Source organism: Mobula birostris, chromosome 22 (genome assembly GCF_030028105.1).
Source record: "Mobula birostris isolate sMobBir1 chromosome 22, sMobBir1.hap1, whole genome shotgun sequence".
NCBI lineage: Eukaryota > Metazoa > Chordata > Chondrichthyes > Myliobatiformes > Myliobatidae > Mobula > Mobula birostris.
Genome location: NC_092391.1, coordinates 13302322 through 13323391, shown reverse-complemented (window position 1 = coordinate 13323391; position 21070 = coordinate 13302322). Strand labels below are relative to the sequence as shown.

The window sequence follows — 21070 nt, the reverse complement described above, 5'->3', positions numbered from 1 at the left end:
GTTAAGTGCACATTTTTAATTAATTATCTTTAAAAATAATTGTGCAGCTATAGCTGTGTTGTTTCTTAGCTCAATATTGTCATCTAGCTAGGTTACCCTCATCATAATTATAATGGCTTTCTATTCTTATTTCTTCAGAATGAGAATAGAAGGTATTATCATGATTTATAATGTGACTGTAATGATGAGTCTATTATTATTCAGTGGAAAATTATGTGGAAGAAATAGCAAAATGCTTGATAATGCCATTCAAGAAAAGTTCCGTTTATTCTATCGGATTCCGCTAGAGCTGTTCATATTATGGCAAAATTGATTTTTTTTGTAAATATTCATGAAATTTAGTTATTGCAAGCCCAATTTAGGAATATTTTCGAAGTGCATCTCATTTTGTCATTTTTGCATGCATTTGAAATTACAGAAGAAATTTAGTAAGTGAAATATTCATATTGCATAACTATCCTAGCTTTCAATACCTAGCTAATACCACATGGAGAAAAATAATTTTGCTTCACTACAATAAATTGATTATTCAACAGTGTATTTCCACGAGAATTGAAGGAAGTGTTTGCATCATGGCGACAGGAGTGTAGCAACCGAGGGCGACCAGACATCAGTGAGAGACTAATCAGTGCTTCCCTCTTCCTGCGGTTCCTCTGCCCTGCCATCATGTCCCCTTCTCTCTTCAACCTCCTACAGGAATACCCAGATGACCGCACGGCACGCACACTGACTCTAATAGCCAAGGTTACCCAGAACTTAGCTAATTTTGCCAAGTAAGTGCCTTTTTATTAGATTCCATCTGAAACCTGTGGTTTGTGACATAATCATTGGATCCAGATCCTTCATATCTGCAATGAATGTCTTAAAGCAAACAAAGCTGTCTGCATCTGCATTCTGTACGTGCATACACACAAATATGTGCCTGTATTTGCAGATATCTGTGCTGTCACAATATGCATATACAGACAGACACAGTATTCTTTATAACACACAAAATGCAGAAGGAACTCAGCAGGCCAAGCATCTGTGGAAAAAGTACAGTCGACGTTTCCAGTCCTGCTGAGGGATCTTGGCCCGAAATGTCAACTATACGTTTTTCCATAGATGCTGCCTGACCTGCTGAGTTCCTCCAGCATTTTGTGTGTGTTGTTTGGATTTCCTGCATCTGCAGATTTTCTCTTATTCAGTACTCTTTACTAGATGTTTGTGTATTCACTTAGCTAATTCATCACTTCATAAAATTAAAAATTTACCGAATTTATCCTGTTATCCTGGTTCTTAGATCAGTAGTCAATACAGTAAAATTCTGGATGAGCAGATTTTCCAAACTATAAGGTATTAATACTCCAACACTTTAATTCACTTTTTTAAAAGATGGTCCATAGTATTGTAATAAATTTTCCAGTGATCAAAGTAAGTTTAAAGGGTGATGAAACGGGAGCATGGCAAAGCTCAGCTGCCGAGATTGATGCTGAGCCATTATAATTTCCGAAGAGTGGATTATTTGAGTTCTACTGTTCACTGATCACACTCAGTGCTGTAATGCTTTGTTTGGAAATCAAAGGGACAGATCAAAATAGATTTTCTTTGAGAATTCTGAATCTGCACCAACAATACAGTCTGTGGATTTAAACCCAAGCTTAAAGGAAGGGCATTCTACTGTAGTGAGTTAATGGTAGATTTAATTTTGGAATTGTATCCTTATGAAATTTACTGTAGCATGATTCATTAGATATCAACAAAAGAATTCTTGTAATATAATGGCTTCTCAGGATTAGGTAATAACATAATAAAGTAAGAACCGAGTGCAGCTGTAGGTTATATTGTCTGATATGCTCCACCGTTCAGGGCTGATGTGATTCTGGCCTCAGCTCCACCTTGCTGCCTACACCCCATAACCTTGACACTCCAGCAAACCAAAAATCTCAGCCTTGAGCATATGCATAATGTTTCAGTTTATTTTTAGATCCGGATTTATTTATCACATGTACATTAAAACATGTAGTGAAATGCATCATAGAGTACTGCAGAAACAGGCCCTTCGGTCCACCTATTCTGACAAACTATTATTCTGCCTAGTTCCCTCAACTCACCGTGGACCATAGCCCTCCAAACCCCTCACATCCACGTACTTGCACAAATTTCTCTTAAATGTTGAAATTACCACCACTTCCACTGGTAGCTCCTTCCACACTCACCAGCCTCTGAGTGAAGAAGTCACTTGCTATTAACAACCACAAAGGCAAGGATGTGCTGGGGAGGGTGGGGTAGCCGCAAGTGTTGTCTCATATTACGGTGCCGACATAGCATAGTATACCTACAACAACCAGCAAACAGCACAAGCAGCAGCAACAACAAAACAGAACAAGGCAAAAACAAGCTGCATTGCCACCCACACAGGAAGGCCTTCAACCCCAGAACAAGGCACCTCCAGGCCTCCAGTCCTTGGCCCTGGACTCTCAGGCTCATAAACATCGGGGCTCCAACCTTCAGGCCTCTACCTCCAGACGTGCTGACTTTGGTCTTCAGTTTTATCCATTGGGTTTGTCCATGCCTAATGGTCCTTGAGTAAGGCCTTTTGGGCTATTTTAAAGGGCATTCGCCACATTGGTAGATCTTGAGTCACATGTAAGGCAGACCAGATAAAAATGGCCGACTTTCTTACTTTGAAGGACATTAGTGAACCAAATTTTTTATGGCTGTTTTTGTTTAAAATTCTACATTGTTAACTAAATTTAAATTCCACAGCTCCCATGGTGGAATTGAATATGTCTATGTTTATGTCTCTGGGTTACTAATCTGGTAAATTAATTATTCTGCCACCTTTGTACTATCTGTAATAGAGAAATCCAACAATTCATGACCCTCTGTGTGAAGAACCTATGTCTTTGATTCTGAAGCAGTGCCCCTAGTTCTTTATTCCTCTAGGAGTGGGAAAGCTCCCTCAATGTCTTCATTCACAAGCCTCTCAGAATTTTATTTTTGAATGAGATTACCTCTCATAATGAACTCCTTCAATTCTCGCATAAACCTTCTCTGAAATACCTCCATAGCATATTTATCCCTCGTTAAATATGAGCCCACTTCTGTGCACAATACTTGTGGTGTGGTCTCAACAATGCTGCATTCAGCTGTAGCAAGGCTGCCCGATATTTATACTCATTTTCCTTTACAATAACGGTCAATTTTTGTAGATGGTTAAAATACATTTTGCAGAAACATTTTTAAATATTTTATTTGTGCAGTTTTATTTTGAAGGAGAAATAGAGTGCTTTTGCACAACAATTGTATGTGCCACTGAAAATTGTTCCATGTGAGCACATATTGCTTCCTCGTACCTCACCTTGCTAGCAGCAGAAGTGCTACTTCTGCCCATTCACCTCCTCCCTCACCTCCTTTCAGGGCCCCAAACAGTCCTTCCAGGTGAGGCAACGCTTCACATGCCAGTCTCTTGGGCTGTTTACTGTTTCTGGTGCTCCCCGTGCAACCTTCTCTATATTGGTGAGACCTGACGCAGATTGGGAGACTGCTTTGTCAAGCACCTTGGCTCCATACACAGAAAGCGGAGTTTCCCAGTGGCCAATATTTCGATTCCTATTCTCATAGCATTTATGACATGTGAGTCCATGGCCCCCTCTTTTACCATGATGTGGCCACTGTCAGGTTAGAAGAGCAACACTACATATTCTGCCCAGGTAGCCTCCCACCTGAGGCATGAATGTCGATTTCTCCAACTTCGGGTAATTCTCCCCCTCCCTCTTTCCTCCTGTTTATTTCCCCACTCTGGCTCTTACTTGCCTATCTCGTCCTTTCTTTTCTCCCATGATCCTCTCTCCTCTCATATCAGATTCCTTCTCCACTCCTTTGCCTTTTCCACTTATCATTTCTCATCTTCTTCTTCCATTCCCCTGCCCCACTCACCTGTCTTCACCTATCACCTTCCAGCTTGTCCTCTTCCCTTCTTCTCACCTTCATATTCTAACTTCTTTTCCTTCCTTTCCAGTCCTGATGAAGGACTTTGGCCCAAAATGTTGACTGTTTATCCAGTTCCATAGATGCTACCTGACCTGCTGAGTTCCTCCAGCATGTTGTGTGTGTTGCCCTGCAGTTCCAGCATCTGCAGGATCTGTTGTGTGTTTGCTTATTTCTAGGCATTGTTTACTGGGGCTCCTGTCCTAAGCATCTCCTGCTCTGTTTGTATTTACCAGTCAACAACAGTGTTTCAAAAATCAGCAAATGCATTGCATGGCACAAAGTATTCAAAGTATCCACTGACATTTTCCAAATCAAAATGCAGATATCTGTAATGAATCTGAACAATGTGTAGATACCATTGCTAAGACAAAGGCAAACAATGCAGGTGCTGGGAATAGCAGTTCAGCAAGAAGACAATTAACATTTCCCTTCAAAGACCTTTCATAACCACTGCGAAAGAGAAAAATGTTCATTTTAAATTGCAACTTAAAACCAACTTATTTTCTCTTTTCCCAATTCTGATCAAGGGACTTCCACCTTGAAACAGTAATTGTCTCTTCCCTGACCTACTGGCTATTTCTAACATTATAGTCTTTATTTTAGGACAGTGATCTTAATCAAACTACCAAAGCCAAGATTGGGATTAGTCCTTTTCATTTGATAAAGGTTATTGACAATTCCACATGATTTTTGATAAGATCTTGATTAAAAAAATATCTTGGGTGTTTCTGAATGATCTTTGAAGTTTAATCTTAAACCCTCTCCCTTATCCTTATCCATCAGTTAGAATCAGCCCTTTGAAATCCTGCACACTCAAGTTAGACTGCTTTTGCAAAAATGCATTCTCGGCAGCTGACAATTTTTCTTTTTGATATAAATAATCACAGTTACAATGGATTTTGTGCATTTAAGCGAAATAGCAATCTGTGCAAGAATTTAGCCGCACATGGTTTATCAAAGACCTCTAAATTAAGGTCTAAATTAATCTGGTGAGATTCGAGGTATAAGACATTCCGCAGATGGTGAAAACTTTGAACAACACAAACAAAATGCTGGGGGATCTCAGCAGGTTAGATGGAAAATAAGCAGTCAGTATTTTGAGCTGAGACCCTTCATCGGGATTGTGTGTGTTGTTTGTATTTGAGATCTGGAATTTATAAATGATTTTGGTACAATAAACTTCACGCAAACTGGGTGAAGTAAGCACCAAATCTCAGGATTTTAATGTTATTTGATTGAATGTAGTTTATTTCCTAGAAGTTTGGACTGCTGTGATGTAATTTTTATTGATACTGAAATTTACTAAATAATAATTAGAATTTTGACATTAATGTTTTGAAAACAGGTTTGGTAGCAAGGAGGAATATATGTCTTTCATGAATCAGTTCCTTGAGCATGAATGGACCAACATGCAGCGATTCCTACTGGAAATTTCCAATCCAGAAACCATTTCAAATACAGCTGGATTTGAAGGGTACATCGATCTGGGCCGGGAACTCTCCACTCTACATTCGCTGCTCTGGGAAGTGGTTTCACAAATGGAACAGGTGTACTTTCCTATCAACATTTAAATCCAATCACTGCTTTTTGCTAAATTAGTACAGAGCTAGCATATTGCTTAACATTGGTATAGTGACCACTTCTAGCCTTTCATCACATGTGGGTTCTTTTATATGGTCTCCCTATCTTGTTTTTGTTTATGCAAGTGAAATTAGTTTATAGATTTTGTCATACACTGTACATGAAGGTATTTGTTTGATAGTACTCCTGTGAAGTGTTATGGGATTTTTTTTTACCATGTTAAAGGCACTCTATCTATGGAATATATTATATATTGATTGATTTCAGGTTAAGTCTGAACCAGGGAATTGGAGACTAGATTCTGCCTTTAAGTGAAGTAGAATCTGGCGATGTTGGTTCATTATCATCATTTTAAAGTTTTATGCTACTTATAAAATCAAATAAATAGAAAACATATGGTAATTTGGGAAAAAAGTAGAATGGGTCACAACCTGATATGTGAGATCAGCAGCAGGGTGACACAATGCCGCTATTGAAATGGAAGTGTACTTATGATGTGATTGTTTACTGGCAATTTTCATAACAAATGAGAATGTGGAAATTTATATTGGAAATAACTGCAAGAAGAGGTTAAGGTTTAAGTTTTTTTTGTGTAGTGTACAAACTAACTAAAATTGGCATAGTAGATTTAGTTGAATTCAGACGTAATTTGGCATAGCCTGGACTGCTAAGAAAATGTTACTGTGGAAGTGGCTAACATCATCGTGTTCTTATAGCTTTCCTTATCCACTGTAGTTCATTGAAGAACAAAACTAAAAGTCTTCAAGAAATGACAATTCATTAGATGAACATAAAGTGTGAAGAATGAACTTTCAAGGACGATTTGCAAACAAGTCACTTCATGATAATTGTAGCTACACACACAAAATGCTGGTGGAACGCAGCAGACCAGGCAGCATCTATAGGAAGAGGTACAGTCGACGTTTCGGGCCGAGACCCTTCGTCAGGTCTAACTGAAAGAAGAGATAGTAAGAGATTTGAAAGTGGGAGGGGAAGTGGGAGGTCCAAAATGATAAGAGAAGACCGGAGGGGGAAGGATGGAGCTAAGAGCTGGAAAGTTGATTGACAAGAAGATAGAAGGCTGGAGAAGGGAGGCCTAGGGAGAAAGAAAAGGAGATGGGAGCATCAGAGGAAGATATAGTGAGAGGGACAGAGGAAGAAAAAAAAGAGAAGGGGGGAATGATAAATAAATAAGGGATGGGGTAAGAAGGGGAGGAGGGGCATTTACAGAAGTTAGAGAAGTCAATGTTCATGCCATCAGTTTGGAGGCTACCCAGATGGAATATAAGGTGTTGTTCCTCCAACCTGAGTGTGGCTTCATTTTGACAGTAGAGGAGGCCATGGATAGACATATCAGAATGGGAATGGGATGTGGAATTGAAATGTGTGGCCACTGGGTGATCCTGCTTTCTCTGGTGGACAGAGCGTAGGTGTTCAGCAAAACAGCGTTCCCTGTCCCATTCCCATTCTGATATGTCCCACGTCCCATACCCATTCTGATATGTCCATCCCTGGCCTCCTGTACTGTCAAGATGAAGCCACACTCAGGTTGGAGGAACAAAACCTTATATTCCGTCTGGGTAGCCTCCAACCTGATGGCATGAACATTGACTTCTCTAACTTCCCTTAATGCCCCTCCTCCCCTTCTTACCCCATTCCTTATTTATTTATTTATTTTTTTTTATTTTTCTCCCCTTTCTTTCTTTCTCTTTTTCTCCCTCTGTCCCTCTCTCTATATCTTCCTCTGGTGCTCCCCTCCCCTTTTCTTTCTCCCTAGGCCTCCTGTGTCATGATCCTCTCCCTTCTCCAGCTTGTATCTTCTTGCCAATCAACTTTCCAGTTCTTAGCTCCATCCTTCCCCCTCCTGTCTTCTCCTATCATTTCAGATCCCCCCCCTCCCCCTCCCACTTTCAAATCTCTTACTAGCTCTTCTTTCAGTTAGTCCTGACGAAGGGTCTCGGCCTGAAACGTCGACTGTAGCTCTTCCTATAGATGCTGCCTGACCTGCTGCGTTCACCAGCAATTTGTGTGTGTGTTGCTTGAATTTCCAGCATCTGCAGATTTCCTCATGTTCACGATAATTGCTTTCCTGTTAAATCTGTTCCTAAATTGTCAAATCATGGAGCTGGATACAGAGTTGGGCTGAATGCATCTAAATGAAGTTGTCGCCTGTACAAACTTCATTAGTCAAGGGACTGGGTTCAAAAGCCGTGAGATAATGTTGCAGCTCTATAAGGCCTTCGTCAGACCACACCTGTGGAGTACAGTATTCAGGTATGGTCCTCTCATTTTAGGAAAATTGTGAAAGCTTTAGTGAAGGTGCAGGGGAGATTTACCAGGATGCTGCCTGGATTGGAGAACATAGGATAGGGTGAATGAGGTAAGGCTTTTCTCTTTGGAGCAAAATAGGACGAGAGAGATGTATAGGATGATAAGAGGCTTAGATTGAGTGGACAGCCAGTGTCTTTTTCCCAGGGCTGTGAGGGCTAATACAAGCGGGCATAGTTTTAAGATGATTGGAAGAAAGTACAGGGGGGTGTCAGTGGTATTTTTTTAAACAGAGTGGTATGTGTCTGGGGTGCAGGGAGTGGTGATAAAGGCAGATAAATTAGGGACACTTAAAAGACTCTTAGATGAACATGCGACTGAAAGAAAAATAGAGAGCTATTTGTGATGGAAGGATTAAATTGATCTTGGAGTAGGTTAAATGTTCGACATAACCTCATGGGCCAAAGGGCCTGTACTGTACAATGTTCTATAGCTGGGCAATATGGTTATCAGTGAAGTTTGGGCTATAATGGGTCTACTTCTATTTCTATTTCACCTGCTAATATTGTTTTTTTTCCAACACTGCTTTTAGCAACAAAAAATAGGTATGCTGAGGTCAGACTGGCAAGAAAGCATAATTGACACTTCAGATCGATGACCTTTTGTTTCTTTCTGTAGATGCTGTCTGAACTGCTGAATGGTTCTAACTTTTTCTGGTTGTTAATTAAACCTTTAGTTTCAGATTTCCAGCACCATGTACCATGATGTTTCTTAATTAATACTGTATTTGAATAGTGACACATATGTATAACCTACTGCTCAAACTGTTCACTCTTGCTAGTTTTACAGTCGTAAGAACCGTCACCAAGTTGCTCGTTTTTATTCTGTTCCCCAGGCAACTGCAACAAAGCTTGGTCCTTTGCCTCGTATCTTGAGGGATGTCAATACAGTGCTGACCAACCCAGGGGCTGTACCTGCACCATCAACGTCTGAGCCGTGCACTTCAACGCCAAATCCCACCAGTAGCAACATGTCCACAGGGCTACAAAAGATAGTGATAGATAACGATCTCAGTGGGTGAGTGAAAAAAATTATCTCTGTTTGTTGTAGTTGTTATTCTATTCACTGAATGTCTTGATCAATGAGTCCCCTTTGAAGTTAATCTCTGTAGTTCACCAAACTACAGAAGAAATGACATAGGGGCAAGTTAAGATAAAACAATACAGTTTAAATTGACGATGACTTTTAAATTTGCTTTTCATAACTTCATTATTTTCTCAGGAAATGAAAAGGTAATATTGTATTTTTAAAATGAATTCAGATATAATCTTCCTTTTGTCGTGTCCTATTTTCTGGTCTATTCAATTTGCTCCTAATTTAAAACATTATAAGATTTAGTTCTCTTTTTAAAAAAACAATCTTTTATGATCAAAAGTGTCACATATGCTGTTTAAAACAGGTGAGTAAAGCATATCATGTTGTGTAAATTCTGATAGGCCTGTAAATACGCCTTCAATTATTCCATAAAACCATAAGATATAGGAGCAAAATTAGGCCATTTGGCCCATCATGTCTGCTCTGCCATTTCATCATGACTGATCTATTTTCCCTCTCAGCCTAAATCTTCTGCTTTCTCCCCGTATCCCTTCATGCCCTGACTAATCAAGAATCTATCACCCTCTGCCTTAGATATACCCAGTGACTTGGCCTCCACAGTCATCTGTGGCAACAAATTCCACAGATTCACCACTCTCTGGCTAAAAAAAAATCCTCCTCATCTCCTTCCTAAAAGCACAAACCCCTATTCTGAGGCTGTGCCCTCTGGTCTTAGACTCTTCCATCATTGGAAACACAACAGTTCCTTAACAGTATCGTCTAATAAAAAATACCTTAAATTCTGGAGGTATTCAGCAGATTGATGATCATTGTAAAAACGACAGACTAGTTAATATTTTGGATGCGCACCTGTGTTTATTGATCTGTTGAATATTCACAGCAATTTTGTAATTTCAGATTTTCCTTTTTCACTGTATCTCTGCCTGAAACTTCATATTTCATTGACATAAGATCTGTTTCTTACCTTGTACTTTCCTGACAAACCAAAGTTATCACTTAGTTAAGTGAAGCATAGGAGCCTTCATTCCTCAGAGCACCTGACAAATAAATGTCTCTGACAAGAACTAATGCATGTCAGCTTTGTGCAACTGTAAACAAAAATTCTCAAAAAGAGAAATTTAAAAATAAATACCTTCAAATGAGTCAAGTACTTGAAGCTTGCTTTGGAAGCATTTACTAGAGTAGAGGAATCCAAAAAGGAGGAAAGTTCAGAGAAAGTAGAACATATATTTCATATTTATATCATTGTTATTGGAGATGAGAGGGGAGGGCAATAATGCATTAATTTTGACCTTGGCACTAATATTAGAGGATAAACAAAATTTTTCTTGTAGGGATTGCGAATATATACCAAAGAAAATTTAGGCTAACCCATGTATTCCTATTTTGCTTTACAGACATTTAATATTGAGTGTGGAGTATGAAACTTTAGTAAAGTTTTAGAAGTAGCTGTTTATACTATTAAAATTTAACCTAGTACATCGTAGGACATTAAAAAGTTAAATCCGCTGAAAAATGTGAAGCTCTTTAGAGTTTACATAATGCAATTGAGAAGACACAAACATTTGTTTTTGTTTTGTTTTATTTTTTTAAATTACTTTAAAAAGCCATAGGTGTAGTATTAATAGAGAGGTAGGGCAAGGACAATGTCTTTTTGATCATTGAGATGCTTCACCCAAGTATACAAATCTTGTTAAGAGCAGTTTTACACTTTAATGTATCCATTTTGTTAATTTATACTTTGGCAAAGTTGAACTGTACCTTACGATGGTGCGAAAGACTCAAGTATATTGACTGCTTGCGAAAGCGAAGATCTTGAAAGCTTAGCCAATGTTGAATTTGTTAAGCATCGATTAGAAAATAGTATTTATCATTTCAGTGGGTTTTTTTTTGGCTTTTTGTCAGAACAACAGAATAGAGGAAAAAATGCATAACGCCCTTTTGTTCTTCCTTTCCCCAAGCTGGGTCATCAGGCTTATCTAGAGAATAGCTGACCATTATATGCCCAGAATGCACGGATGGCCTTTGTGCATTAGAGTTAAGGATGGAGTTTGACCATAGCTGCCACCTGTGGAGGTATATAGTCAGGATTGGGTGTGATACCCTTCCTGGTTGATAACCTTTCAAGTGGTCTTGCCAGTCAACTCAGCTAGGATGCCAGTGTGTGGTCACTCTCTTAGTGCAATATACCAAGAAAACTGTGGGGAGTAAAGAGCAAAATTCCCATGAGATATTGAATCAAAATTTTTTAAGTTGATAAAAATAATCTAAAGTCAATGAGACAAAAATTGATATCACATGATTCTTGAAAGTCAAAGGTTCACTTCTGAAAGCAGTTATTGGTACTACTGAAATTTAAAACTGTAATTTTAAATAATATTAAACAAGTATATTGAAAAATGCATTACATTTTAGTGTGTATACGATAATATAACTGGAACAGGACAACCATAAAGTACTGATTTATTTGTTTTACTGTTTGAGGAACCTTAAAAATGGTCTATTTTTTAACAAGACAGGCAAGAAAGATTAAGTGATTTAAAATATTTGGAAGCAATCATATTGATGAATTATTTCATAAGAATCTCGAAATGTTATCTGATTTCTTCCCCTTTCAGTTTATTAGACTGTACAAGGTTACCCTCTCCTACCCCAGAAAACAAGGACTTGTTTTTTGTCACAAGGTCCTCTGCTATACAGCCATCGCCAGCTCGCAGCTCAAGCTATTCTGAAGCCAATGAACCTGACCAACAAATGCCGAATGGCAATAAAAGTGTCTCAATGGTTGACCTGCAAGACAATCGTAGCTTGGAGAGCACAACAAGCGTTCCACCGGCAGGCGATTCCCTAAATGACAGTCAAGGATCGGGTGGGCAAATGCAAGCGATGTGGCAGCCGAGGGCACTGCAGAATGCAGCTCCAAGTGCTCCCGGCCCCGGGCACGTCGGCAGAAAGCCTGGACAAACCGCAAGCACCCCTAGCGCCGATGGTGCCCCAGGAAGGCCTCAACTTTTGGCGCCATTGTCGTTTCAAAATCCAGTGTATCAGATGGCAGCCGGTATACCAGTTTCGCCACGTGGGGTAGCCGACTCGGGATCAGAATGTCACAGCTCTGTCAGCTCGCACAGCAATAACGAGGAGCAGGCAGCCAACAAGCCCGCTTTCCACGGCCACACGAGCACAGAGGATTTCACTCGGCGCACCGGGGATTTCACAAGAAGACAACTCTCCCTGACAGAAAAAATACCCCAGGCGTCAGTGCCACGCCAGAACAGTGCTGGCCCACAAAGGCGAATAGATCAGCCTCCGCCAGCAGCCAGAGGTAGGACACCACCGGCCTTATTATTCAACACCACTCAGTACCCCAGGCCTTCTAGCAGTGGTGTGATACAGTCCTCGTCAGAGTGGCCCAGCACCGGCACAAAGTTACGACAGCAGTCGTCCTCATCCAAAGGAGACAGTCCCGAAATGAAGCAACGCGCAGTGCACAAGCAGGTTAGTGGCTCTACCATTGCCGCCTAATGAAGAATAGCTCGTTTTTTTCCTGAGTTAACATTGATTAGTTATTAACCATAAAGTTACTAAGTTATGTCAAAAGTTGTCATGTGAAAATTGTAGGTGAATGGTTGGAAAGATCTATAAATAAACAGCATACTATCCTGTAGAATGTGGAGCTAAAATCTGAAGCATAGCAATAAGTTCAAAGTAAATTTATTATCAAATGTAAATTTATTATATATGTCAGTACATATGTCCCCGCAATTTATTTTCTTGCGAGCATACTCAGTAAGTCACATAACCAAAATGGAATTAATGAAGTAGCGCACCAACTGGGTGTACTACCAGTGTGCAAAAAACAAGAAACTATGTAATTACAAAAAGAAAGAAAGAATAATAATAAATTAATATCAAAATGTGACATGAAATGTCCTTGAAAGTGAGTCCATAGGTTGTGGGAACATTTTAGCGATAGGACAAGTGAAATTGAGCGGTTATCCCCTTCAGTTCAAGAGCCTGATGGTTGAGGGGTAATAGCTATTCCTGAACATGGTGGTGTGAGTCCTGAGGCTTCTGGACCACCTTCCCAATGGCAGCAGCAAGAGGGCTTGAGCAGAATTTAGGCTGTTCAGCCCATTGAGTTTGCTGCATTTAAGTTTAACCATTTAAGATGAAGGAACTGCTGAAGTCATGGTGTCTGTGTAGTCTGTAGCTGATCTGTGCCTGAACTTGCCCTGCAATTGGCGCACATCAAAGTAACCAAGCAGACATTATGTACCATATAATGTCCCCACCCCCATAAAACGTCAGTTTTCTTGACATAATATGTCATGCCATGGGACACTAACTGGCAATGTCAAATTGTTCAGCACTAACAAAATACTGAGGAAATTATAAACCTAGACTTAGAATAGATATGGTTTTTCAAGACTTCCAACTGAATGCTTCCCTGTCCTCCATTTGATTCTCCAAACTAGACTTCTAATATGCTGTCTACCAGATTAGGTCTAATTTGTCTTCACTGCAGGAGGTCCTTTTCCTTCATCGTGCTACATGAAAGGAGCAATAATATCCAGTCGTTCAACCACATACTGGTTGTAACTTTAAAGCCAAAATCTCATTTAATCAAGAATGACCATTACTCTTGATGAATTAAACACCCTGGTATTCATTCTAGTTCACTTCAGCTGAAGCAATAAACCTGAACTGATGTGTACATCCCGTCTTGTCAGTAGTTGGTTGGAGTGCCCATTACAGAACTTATCCTGGTATTTAAGATTCAAGTTTGTTTAATGTAATTTCCAGTATACAACTGTAAAGGAGAATGCATTACAAAAAAAAGGATAAGATAAAGAACACAATAATAAAAAAACACAGTAAATATAAATATATTAGATAACTTGTATACATAGACTGATTGTCTGTCCATAAAGTGATGCTAAGCACAGAAGTACGTTAGGTGGCTCTGATGGGAAATGATAAAGTAGCGGTGATCAGCCTTACTACTTGGGGAAAATAACTTTTTTTTAAGTGGTGTTCCTGGCATGGGTGCAATTTAGCCTCCTTCCTGCTGAGAGTAGGACATACAGAACATGTTTGGGTGGTTGGGACCCTTCATGATGTTACTTGTGTTTTTCTGACACCTTTCTGTATGTATATCCTTGACAGTTTATGGTGTTCTTTGTGTTGGGGTGTATTTCGAGAACATAAGTACAGCTTACTATAAGGACATAATAAATAGAATCAGCAGTAGGCTACTTAACCTTCCTGTTCTATTATTCATTTGGATCAGAGCTGTTTTTTTTTAACCTCAGGACTTCCCTACACAAACCTTATGATGGGGGGGGAGGAAGAAAAATAAATTTCCTATCCTAAATGCACGCAATTGAACCTCCGATGAATTCCATTACTTTACCACCCTTGGGTGAAGGCATTTTTTTGTATCTCTGTGTTTAGTAGCTGAGCCCTTATTATGACCATAAGACAGGAGCAGAAATAGGCTATTCAGTCCATTGAGTTTGTTGCACCATTCTATCATGGCTGATTTGTTATCGTTCTCAAACCCATTCTCCATGTCTGACCCCTTGTTCCACACATGCCGGGGTTCATAGCAAGGGGGTCATCCATTAAGGGCGGAAATGCAGAGAAACATCAACGATCAATGTGCCTTTTAAATCCAGTGAGAATTTTGTTTCATAAGATCACTTCTCATTCTCTTAAACTTACAGTGCAGACACATTCCCACCAGCACCTTTACTTCCTGAGAAAACTAAATAAATTTGACCTGTCCCTTAAAACCCTCACTAATTTTTATAGATGCACCGTAGAAAGCATTCTTCTAGGTTGCCTTACAACCTGGTATGGAAGTTGTCCTGTCCAAGACCGGAAGAAGCTGCAGAAGATCGTGAACACGGCACAGCACATCGCACAAACCAATCTTCCGTCAGTGGAGTCACTTTACACCGCACGCTGTCGGAGCAGTGCTGCCAGGATAATCAAGGACACGACCCACCCAGCCAACACACTTTTCGTCCCTCTTCCCTCCGGGAGAAGGTTCAGGAGCTTGAAGACTCGTACGGCCAGATTTGGGAACAGCTTCTTTCCAACTGTGATAAGACTGCTGAATGGATCCTGACCTGGATCTGGGCCGTACCCTCCAAATATCCGGACCTGCCTCTCGGTTTTTTTTGCACTACCTTACTTTCCCTTTTTCTATTTTTTAATATTTACTATCGATTTGTAATCCAGGGAGTGGGAGGTGCAGAATCAAATATCACTGTGATGAGTGTACATTCTAGTACCAGTTGTTTGGCGACAATAAAGTATAATCTGTCATCGCATGACAAACCCACCTTTACATGAATCTTTCCAGTGAACCCGGGGCGTCATGGTAACGTAGGGGTTAGCACAGTGCTTCATAGTGCAGACAACCCAGGTTTAATTCCCACTGCTGCCTGTAAGGAGTTGTGCACTCTCCCTGTGACTGCAGGGGTTTCCGAGTGCTCCAGTTTCCTCCCACAGTCCAAAGACTTACTGGTTGGTAGGTCTGTGATTACAGCTAATATCTCTCACCATAGTCCCTTGTTATTTTTTTTCTACTTAAGTGGATAACCTAATTTTTGAACATTTCTATTACTTCTGCCATGGTTCTTGGCTATTTACTTAGCCTGTCTGTGATCCACTGAGGCTTCTCGGCATCCTGAGTACAATCTGCACTGCCACCTAGCTTTGTAACACTCCATAGTTAATTAGGTTGTGCAGTCATAGGAGCACCTGATGGTAACGTATTTGTACTATTCCTAAACACTTATATATTTCATACTGTCAGTAATTTTAAAAAATACTCATAAAATATACACATTTAGAAAAATGCTGATTATGAATATTAAATTTAATTACAGCCAGAAATTCTAAGCTTTCTCTAATAACAGTTAGAACTTAATGTACTTTGATAGCTAGAGATTGTACTGATACAAGCTTCCCCATTGTATAGCAGGGAACATTGACAGAAGACAAAAGGACAGCTGTAGGTGCATTTGCAAAGTAGCAACCAACCCTTTCACTGTGCATCTGGTTGCCTCATTACAGGAAGAAGTTGGCAGCTTTAGAGAGGGTGCAGGGGAGGTCTACCAGGTGCTGCTTGGGATAGAGAGCATGTCTCATTGGATGCTGCCCGACCTGCTGAGTTCCTCCAGCATGTTGTGAATGTCTCGTAGGATGAGTGAGCTAGGGCTTTTCTCTTTGGAGCGAAGGAGGATGAGAGGTGACGATAGCAATATATAAGAATATAAGCGGCATCGATCCTCACAACATACGCTCTTTAATAGATCTGGCATGACATGTACTTTTTCTGAGAATGAAAATGGCTAATACGAGGGGGCATAACTTTAGGTGATTGGAGGGAAAGCATGGGGTTGGGGGGGGGGGGGTCCGAGGAAGTTTTTTACACAGATTGGTGGCTATGTGGAATGCGCTGCTGGGGGTGGTGGTAGAGATTAGAGACATTTAGGAAGGGTTAGAGCAGGTTTAAAGTTTGGCAACACATTGTAGAGCAAAGGACCTGTACTGTTCTATGAAGATAAGGACAAGCTTTTGGAGCTTGGCATCAGGAGTGTGAAGTCTGCTGATGATGATCGCGGATTAAGTGTCAGACAGTCAGCATACCCAGAAGATAATTCAACGGAGTTTGTTGTGACCATATCATCTGTGCTGCCATTTATCTCCTGTTACTTCAAGCAGAGTCCTGATTTGAAGGTAGCCCTTCCACATAGGAAGTCCTGGTGAACAAGCAGTCTGCAGAACAGAACACCAGGCTTAGTGTCCCAGGGACAAGAAAATTGGTGAACCAGATACTGCATTTCTGGTGCAAGAGAAAATATTGGCTCTGCTTTGTTGTTTATTTAGCTGTCGAGACAAACAAATTGGGCAAATTGTTAATGTGATTTAGCATTTAAAGGCACAGGTTTTAATTTTGAGGTAATATGCTTTTCACAAATGAATAAGGCTGGCTCTGATAATCTTTGGAGAAAACTTAGATTGAAGCAGAGTGGTCACTTTGCACAATGACAACTTTCAGCGGCTGTGTTTGCACTCCACAAGGTGGAGATGACATTCACATGAAGGCTAGTGAGTGGCGAGCAACATCTGTGCCAGGCTGTGAGCATCCCCAGCGAGAGTGAGTTTAACTACCTACCCTTGACACAACCTCTCTGTCAAAAAATGCAGGGTCACTGTGGGCCAGGATCGAGATTGGACTGGCCACGTATGGAAGCACACTGCACTGCCACATGGAGGCTAAATTGAATATCATCTACAAAATGCATTGCAGTTGTTCACCTAGACAAGTCAGCCAGCAACTCCCAAGCTCACGACCTCTATCACAATGAAGGGCAAGGGATTAAGGAATATGACTATCTTTCGCTTTTCCTCCAGGGCACATACCATCATGACTTGAACTCTGTTACTTACCTTCATTTCCACTGAGTATAAATACTGCAACTCCTGACCTGTGTGGAAATGATTTCTCCAGAAGCACTGCGGCACTTTAAAAAGGAAGTTCACCTGGAGCCTCTGAGGGCACTTAGAGATGTGTCATTAATCCTTACTTTGCCAGGCATGCATGTGGTCCATCTGGCCCTGTTCAAAAGGACCCTGTTTAAATGTGTCATGAATATACAGTAAGTGGATAGTATAAAATGTGGTGCTCTTGTAAATAGGTGCCAGCCTGTTTGAGATATATATATATATATATATATATATATATATATATTAATATACATTAATATATAAATCAGAAGTCTTTGCCTCATGAAACATTCAACCAAATTCTGAATCTCACATTAATGAACACTTGATATTGATTTTTTATTCTCACTGGCTTGAAATGTTCAGCGTTTTTCCTGGCATTAGCAAACACTCTTGAATCCACCTAGACATGCCCATCAATAGAAGCAGTTAGACAAACGAGCACTGCCATTAACAGCTCAATTAAACAAAAATGCATGGTCAAAAATAATGCAGCTTGTTGTATTTTTGAGGTGACCATTTTGTATACCTTAAAACGTAACATGCTTAAATAAGGGATTGTGTTGAAATACAGAGACCCACTGAGGTGAAATGAGAAAACAAGCTTTAGCACTATGCTGATCCGATTACCTGCCTGACCCTATGTGTTTTACCGAGCTTGCTCGTTAGAGAGGCAGTGATGTTTTGCCCACTGGCTATTTGGGGAATTAGCACAATTTTTAGACTTTCTCAGAATAGGTCACCTTGTCTCCATAGAAATGATATCCTTCTGACGTCACGCTGATTTAATGGGCCTGGCTACAGACAAATAATCAGTGCCTCACTTAATGCAAATAAAAATTTCAAATGTTCAAATGGTTCAATTTAATATCTGGGAATGTATACAGTATACAGCCTGAAATTCTTACTCTTCACAGACATCCATGAAACAAGAATGAATGACCTTCAAAGCCCCCCCCTCCCCCTTCCCACACACAAACAGCAGCAAAAGCATCGACCCTCCCCCTCCCTCCGTTTGCTCCAGCAAAAGCTCCGACTCCACCCTCCATGTAGGTAATAGCAAAGCCCCCAATGAGACCTTAATCTAGAGTCCATCAAAAACCATAGTCCATAACCCAGCACTTTGGTATCTCAGACAAGGTATCTCTCTCTATCGAGGGAGAGAGAGTTTGTTCCTGCAACAATTACAGAGGGAGACCAGCAGCTCGCCATCTGAGGTTACAATCATCCGCGTTGCTTCTCCGAGCCCCCGACTCGGGGACTGACTGGCTCTCTCCCACCATCAAAAGTGAGAGTATCGGGGCTTTCCTCCAAAAGCAGCATACACCACCTGCTGCCCCAATGTTTCAGTCTCTCTTGTGAATGAATCTTCACTTACCTCCAGTAAATATCTGGTAATTAAGGCTTTTACAAGCCACTTTTCACCTTATTTGGTTTTATGTTCATTACATTAGTAAAAATTTGGATTTTAATGATGTGAGAAAAATATTAATTATAATCACTGAAATAAGTGTACATCATGTACTCCTGACAAAGGGTCTCGGCCTGAAACATCGACTGTACCTCTTCCTAGAGATGCTGCCTGGCCTGCTGCGTTCACCAGCAACTTTGATGTGTGTCGCTATCATGTACTCCGTCGGAAGGTGAACTTTGCGAGCAACCGAAATTACCTGGTAATCTTTAGTCAGGATGATATTTGATTCCAGGGCATAACCTTTAATTTAGTGGCTTTCACTTTGGTGGTAATGCCCTACTGATGAAAGAATTACAAATATAGCAGAATATTGATCCAAATAGAACAAGTAAAAGCTGGGTATATCGATATGAATACAGATACAAGAGGCAGATGGAATTTAATAACTAGTGTGAGGTATTGGACTTTGGCAGGACTTACACAGTGAATGGTAGGACACTGACGTGTGCATCGGAACAAATGGACCTGGGAATGCAGATGCATAGTTCCTTGAAAGTGGAGTCACAGGTAGACTGGGTCGCAAAGAGAACTTTTAGCTCATTGGCCTTCATAAGTCAGAGCACAGGAGTTGGGATGTTATTTTGAAGTTGCATAAGTTGTTGGTGAGGCCAACTTTAGAGTATCGTGTGCGGTTTTAGTCACTTACCTACAGGAAAGATATTGTAAGAGAGTAGAGAAAATTTTAACGGACATTGCCAGTACTCAAGGACCCGAGTTACAGGAATAGGTTTAACAGGTTAGGACTTTATTCCATGGAGTGTAGGAGAATGAGGGGAAATCTCCTAGATGTACAGAATTATCATGGATATAGATAGGGTGAAAGCATGCAGTATTTTTCCCCTCAGGACGGGTGAGACTGGCAGTACAGGATATTGGTTTAGAGTGAAAGGTGAAATATTTAAGGGGAACCTGCAGGGGAACTTCTTCACTCAGAAGGTGGTGGAAGTGCAGAATGAGCTGGCAACGGATGTGGCAGATGCAGGTTCAAGTGTGATATTTAAGAGAAGTAGGTACATGAATGAGAGAGGTATGGATGGCTAAGGTCCAGGTGCAGGTAGATGGGAGCAGGCTGGCACAGACTAGATGGGCTGAAGGGCCTTTTCTGTGCTGTAGTGTTCAGTGGCTCTGGAGAGTCTTGTTAATGGTGAATCTGATTACAAATGAATATCCATGAGATCTTGATCTTTTAGGGAGATGGATTGAAGAATGGCAAAATGTTTTCAACTTAGATAAGCATGAGGTGATGCATTTTGGACAATCAAACCAGGATAGGACCTATAGAGTGAATAGCAGGGCACTGGCGAGTGTGTGGAACAGAGAGACCTGGGAACACATGTTTGCAATCTACTGAAAAGGGCCGTGCAGATAGACAGGGTGATGAAGCAGGTGCTTAGTGTCCTGGCCTTCATCAGTCAGCACACTGAGGTTAGGAGTTGGGACATTATGTTGTAGTTATAGAAGTCCCGGGTGAGGCCGCACATGGATTATTGTATACAATTTTTATTGCAAAGACATTACCAAGCTTCAGAAGGGATTTACAAGGATGCTGCTTGGACTTGAGGGGCTGAATTACAGGGAGAGATTGGCTACACTGGATCTTTCTTCTTTGGAGTGTGGAAGAATGAAGGATAACCACGTATAAGTTCATAAAATCATGAGTGGTACGGATGAGGTGGATGGTTATAGTCCTTTCCACAGGGTTGCAGAGTCCAGAAACTAGAGGGGCACAAGTATGAGATTTAAAAGAGACCTGAGAGTAACTTCTTTATACAGAGGGCAGTAAGTACCTGGAATGAGCTGCCAGAGGAAGTGGTCAGGGCAGGTCCAATTGCAATATTTAAGGGTCATTTGGATAGGTACATGGAAGGGAGAGGCTTGGAGTGCTCTCAGCCAAATGCAGGTGTCTTGGAGTTGCAGAGAGGATGCTGTGGTGGCATGCTGTTTGAACTGAAGGGTCTGTTGCATGCTGCTTACCCACTGTCACTGTGCTTACTACCACGTGCATCTCAAGTTCCCAATACAATCCCAAGTACCACCTCTCCATTTCGAGTGGCCGTGGAGCAGGACTTCCCTGGAGTCCTTGAGGTTGTTCACTTCGTCAGTCAATTTCTGTCTACCTAAAAAAAAACCCCT

At 40.7% G+C, this 21070-nt stretch overlaps 1 protein-coding gene across 6 annotated transcripts in view; it reads left to right on the top strand.

The window, feature by feature from the left end:
- LOC140186135 (disabled homolog 2-interacting protein-like) overlaps positions 1-21070 on the top strand; it is a 606748-nt gene that overhangs the window by 553998 nt on the left and 31680 nt on the right. For 5 of the 6 annotated variants that reach the window (XM_072240040.1, XM_072240038.1, XM_072240041.1 and 2 more), the window contains 4 exons: positions 537-773; positions 5321-5522; positions 8720-8901; positions 11559-12435. In XM_072240040.1, coding sequence (XP_072096141.1) covers positions 537-773; positions 5321-5522; positions 8720-8901; positions 11559-12435 — 1498 coding nt within the window. The remainder of the gene's footprint in view (positions 1-536; positions 774-5320; positions 5523-8719; positions 8902-11558; positions 12436-21070) is intronic. The other variant, XM_072240039.1, reaches the window with a different exon arrangement.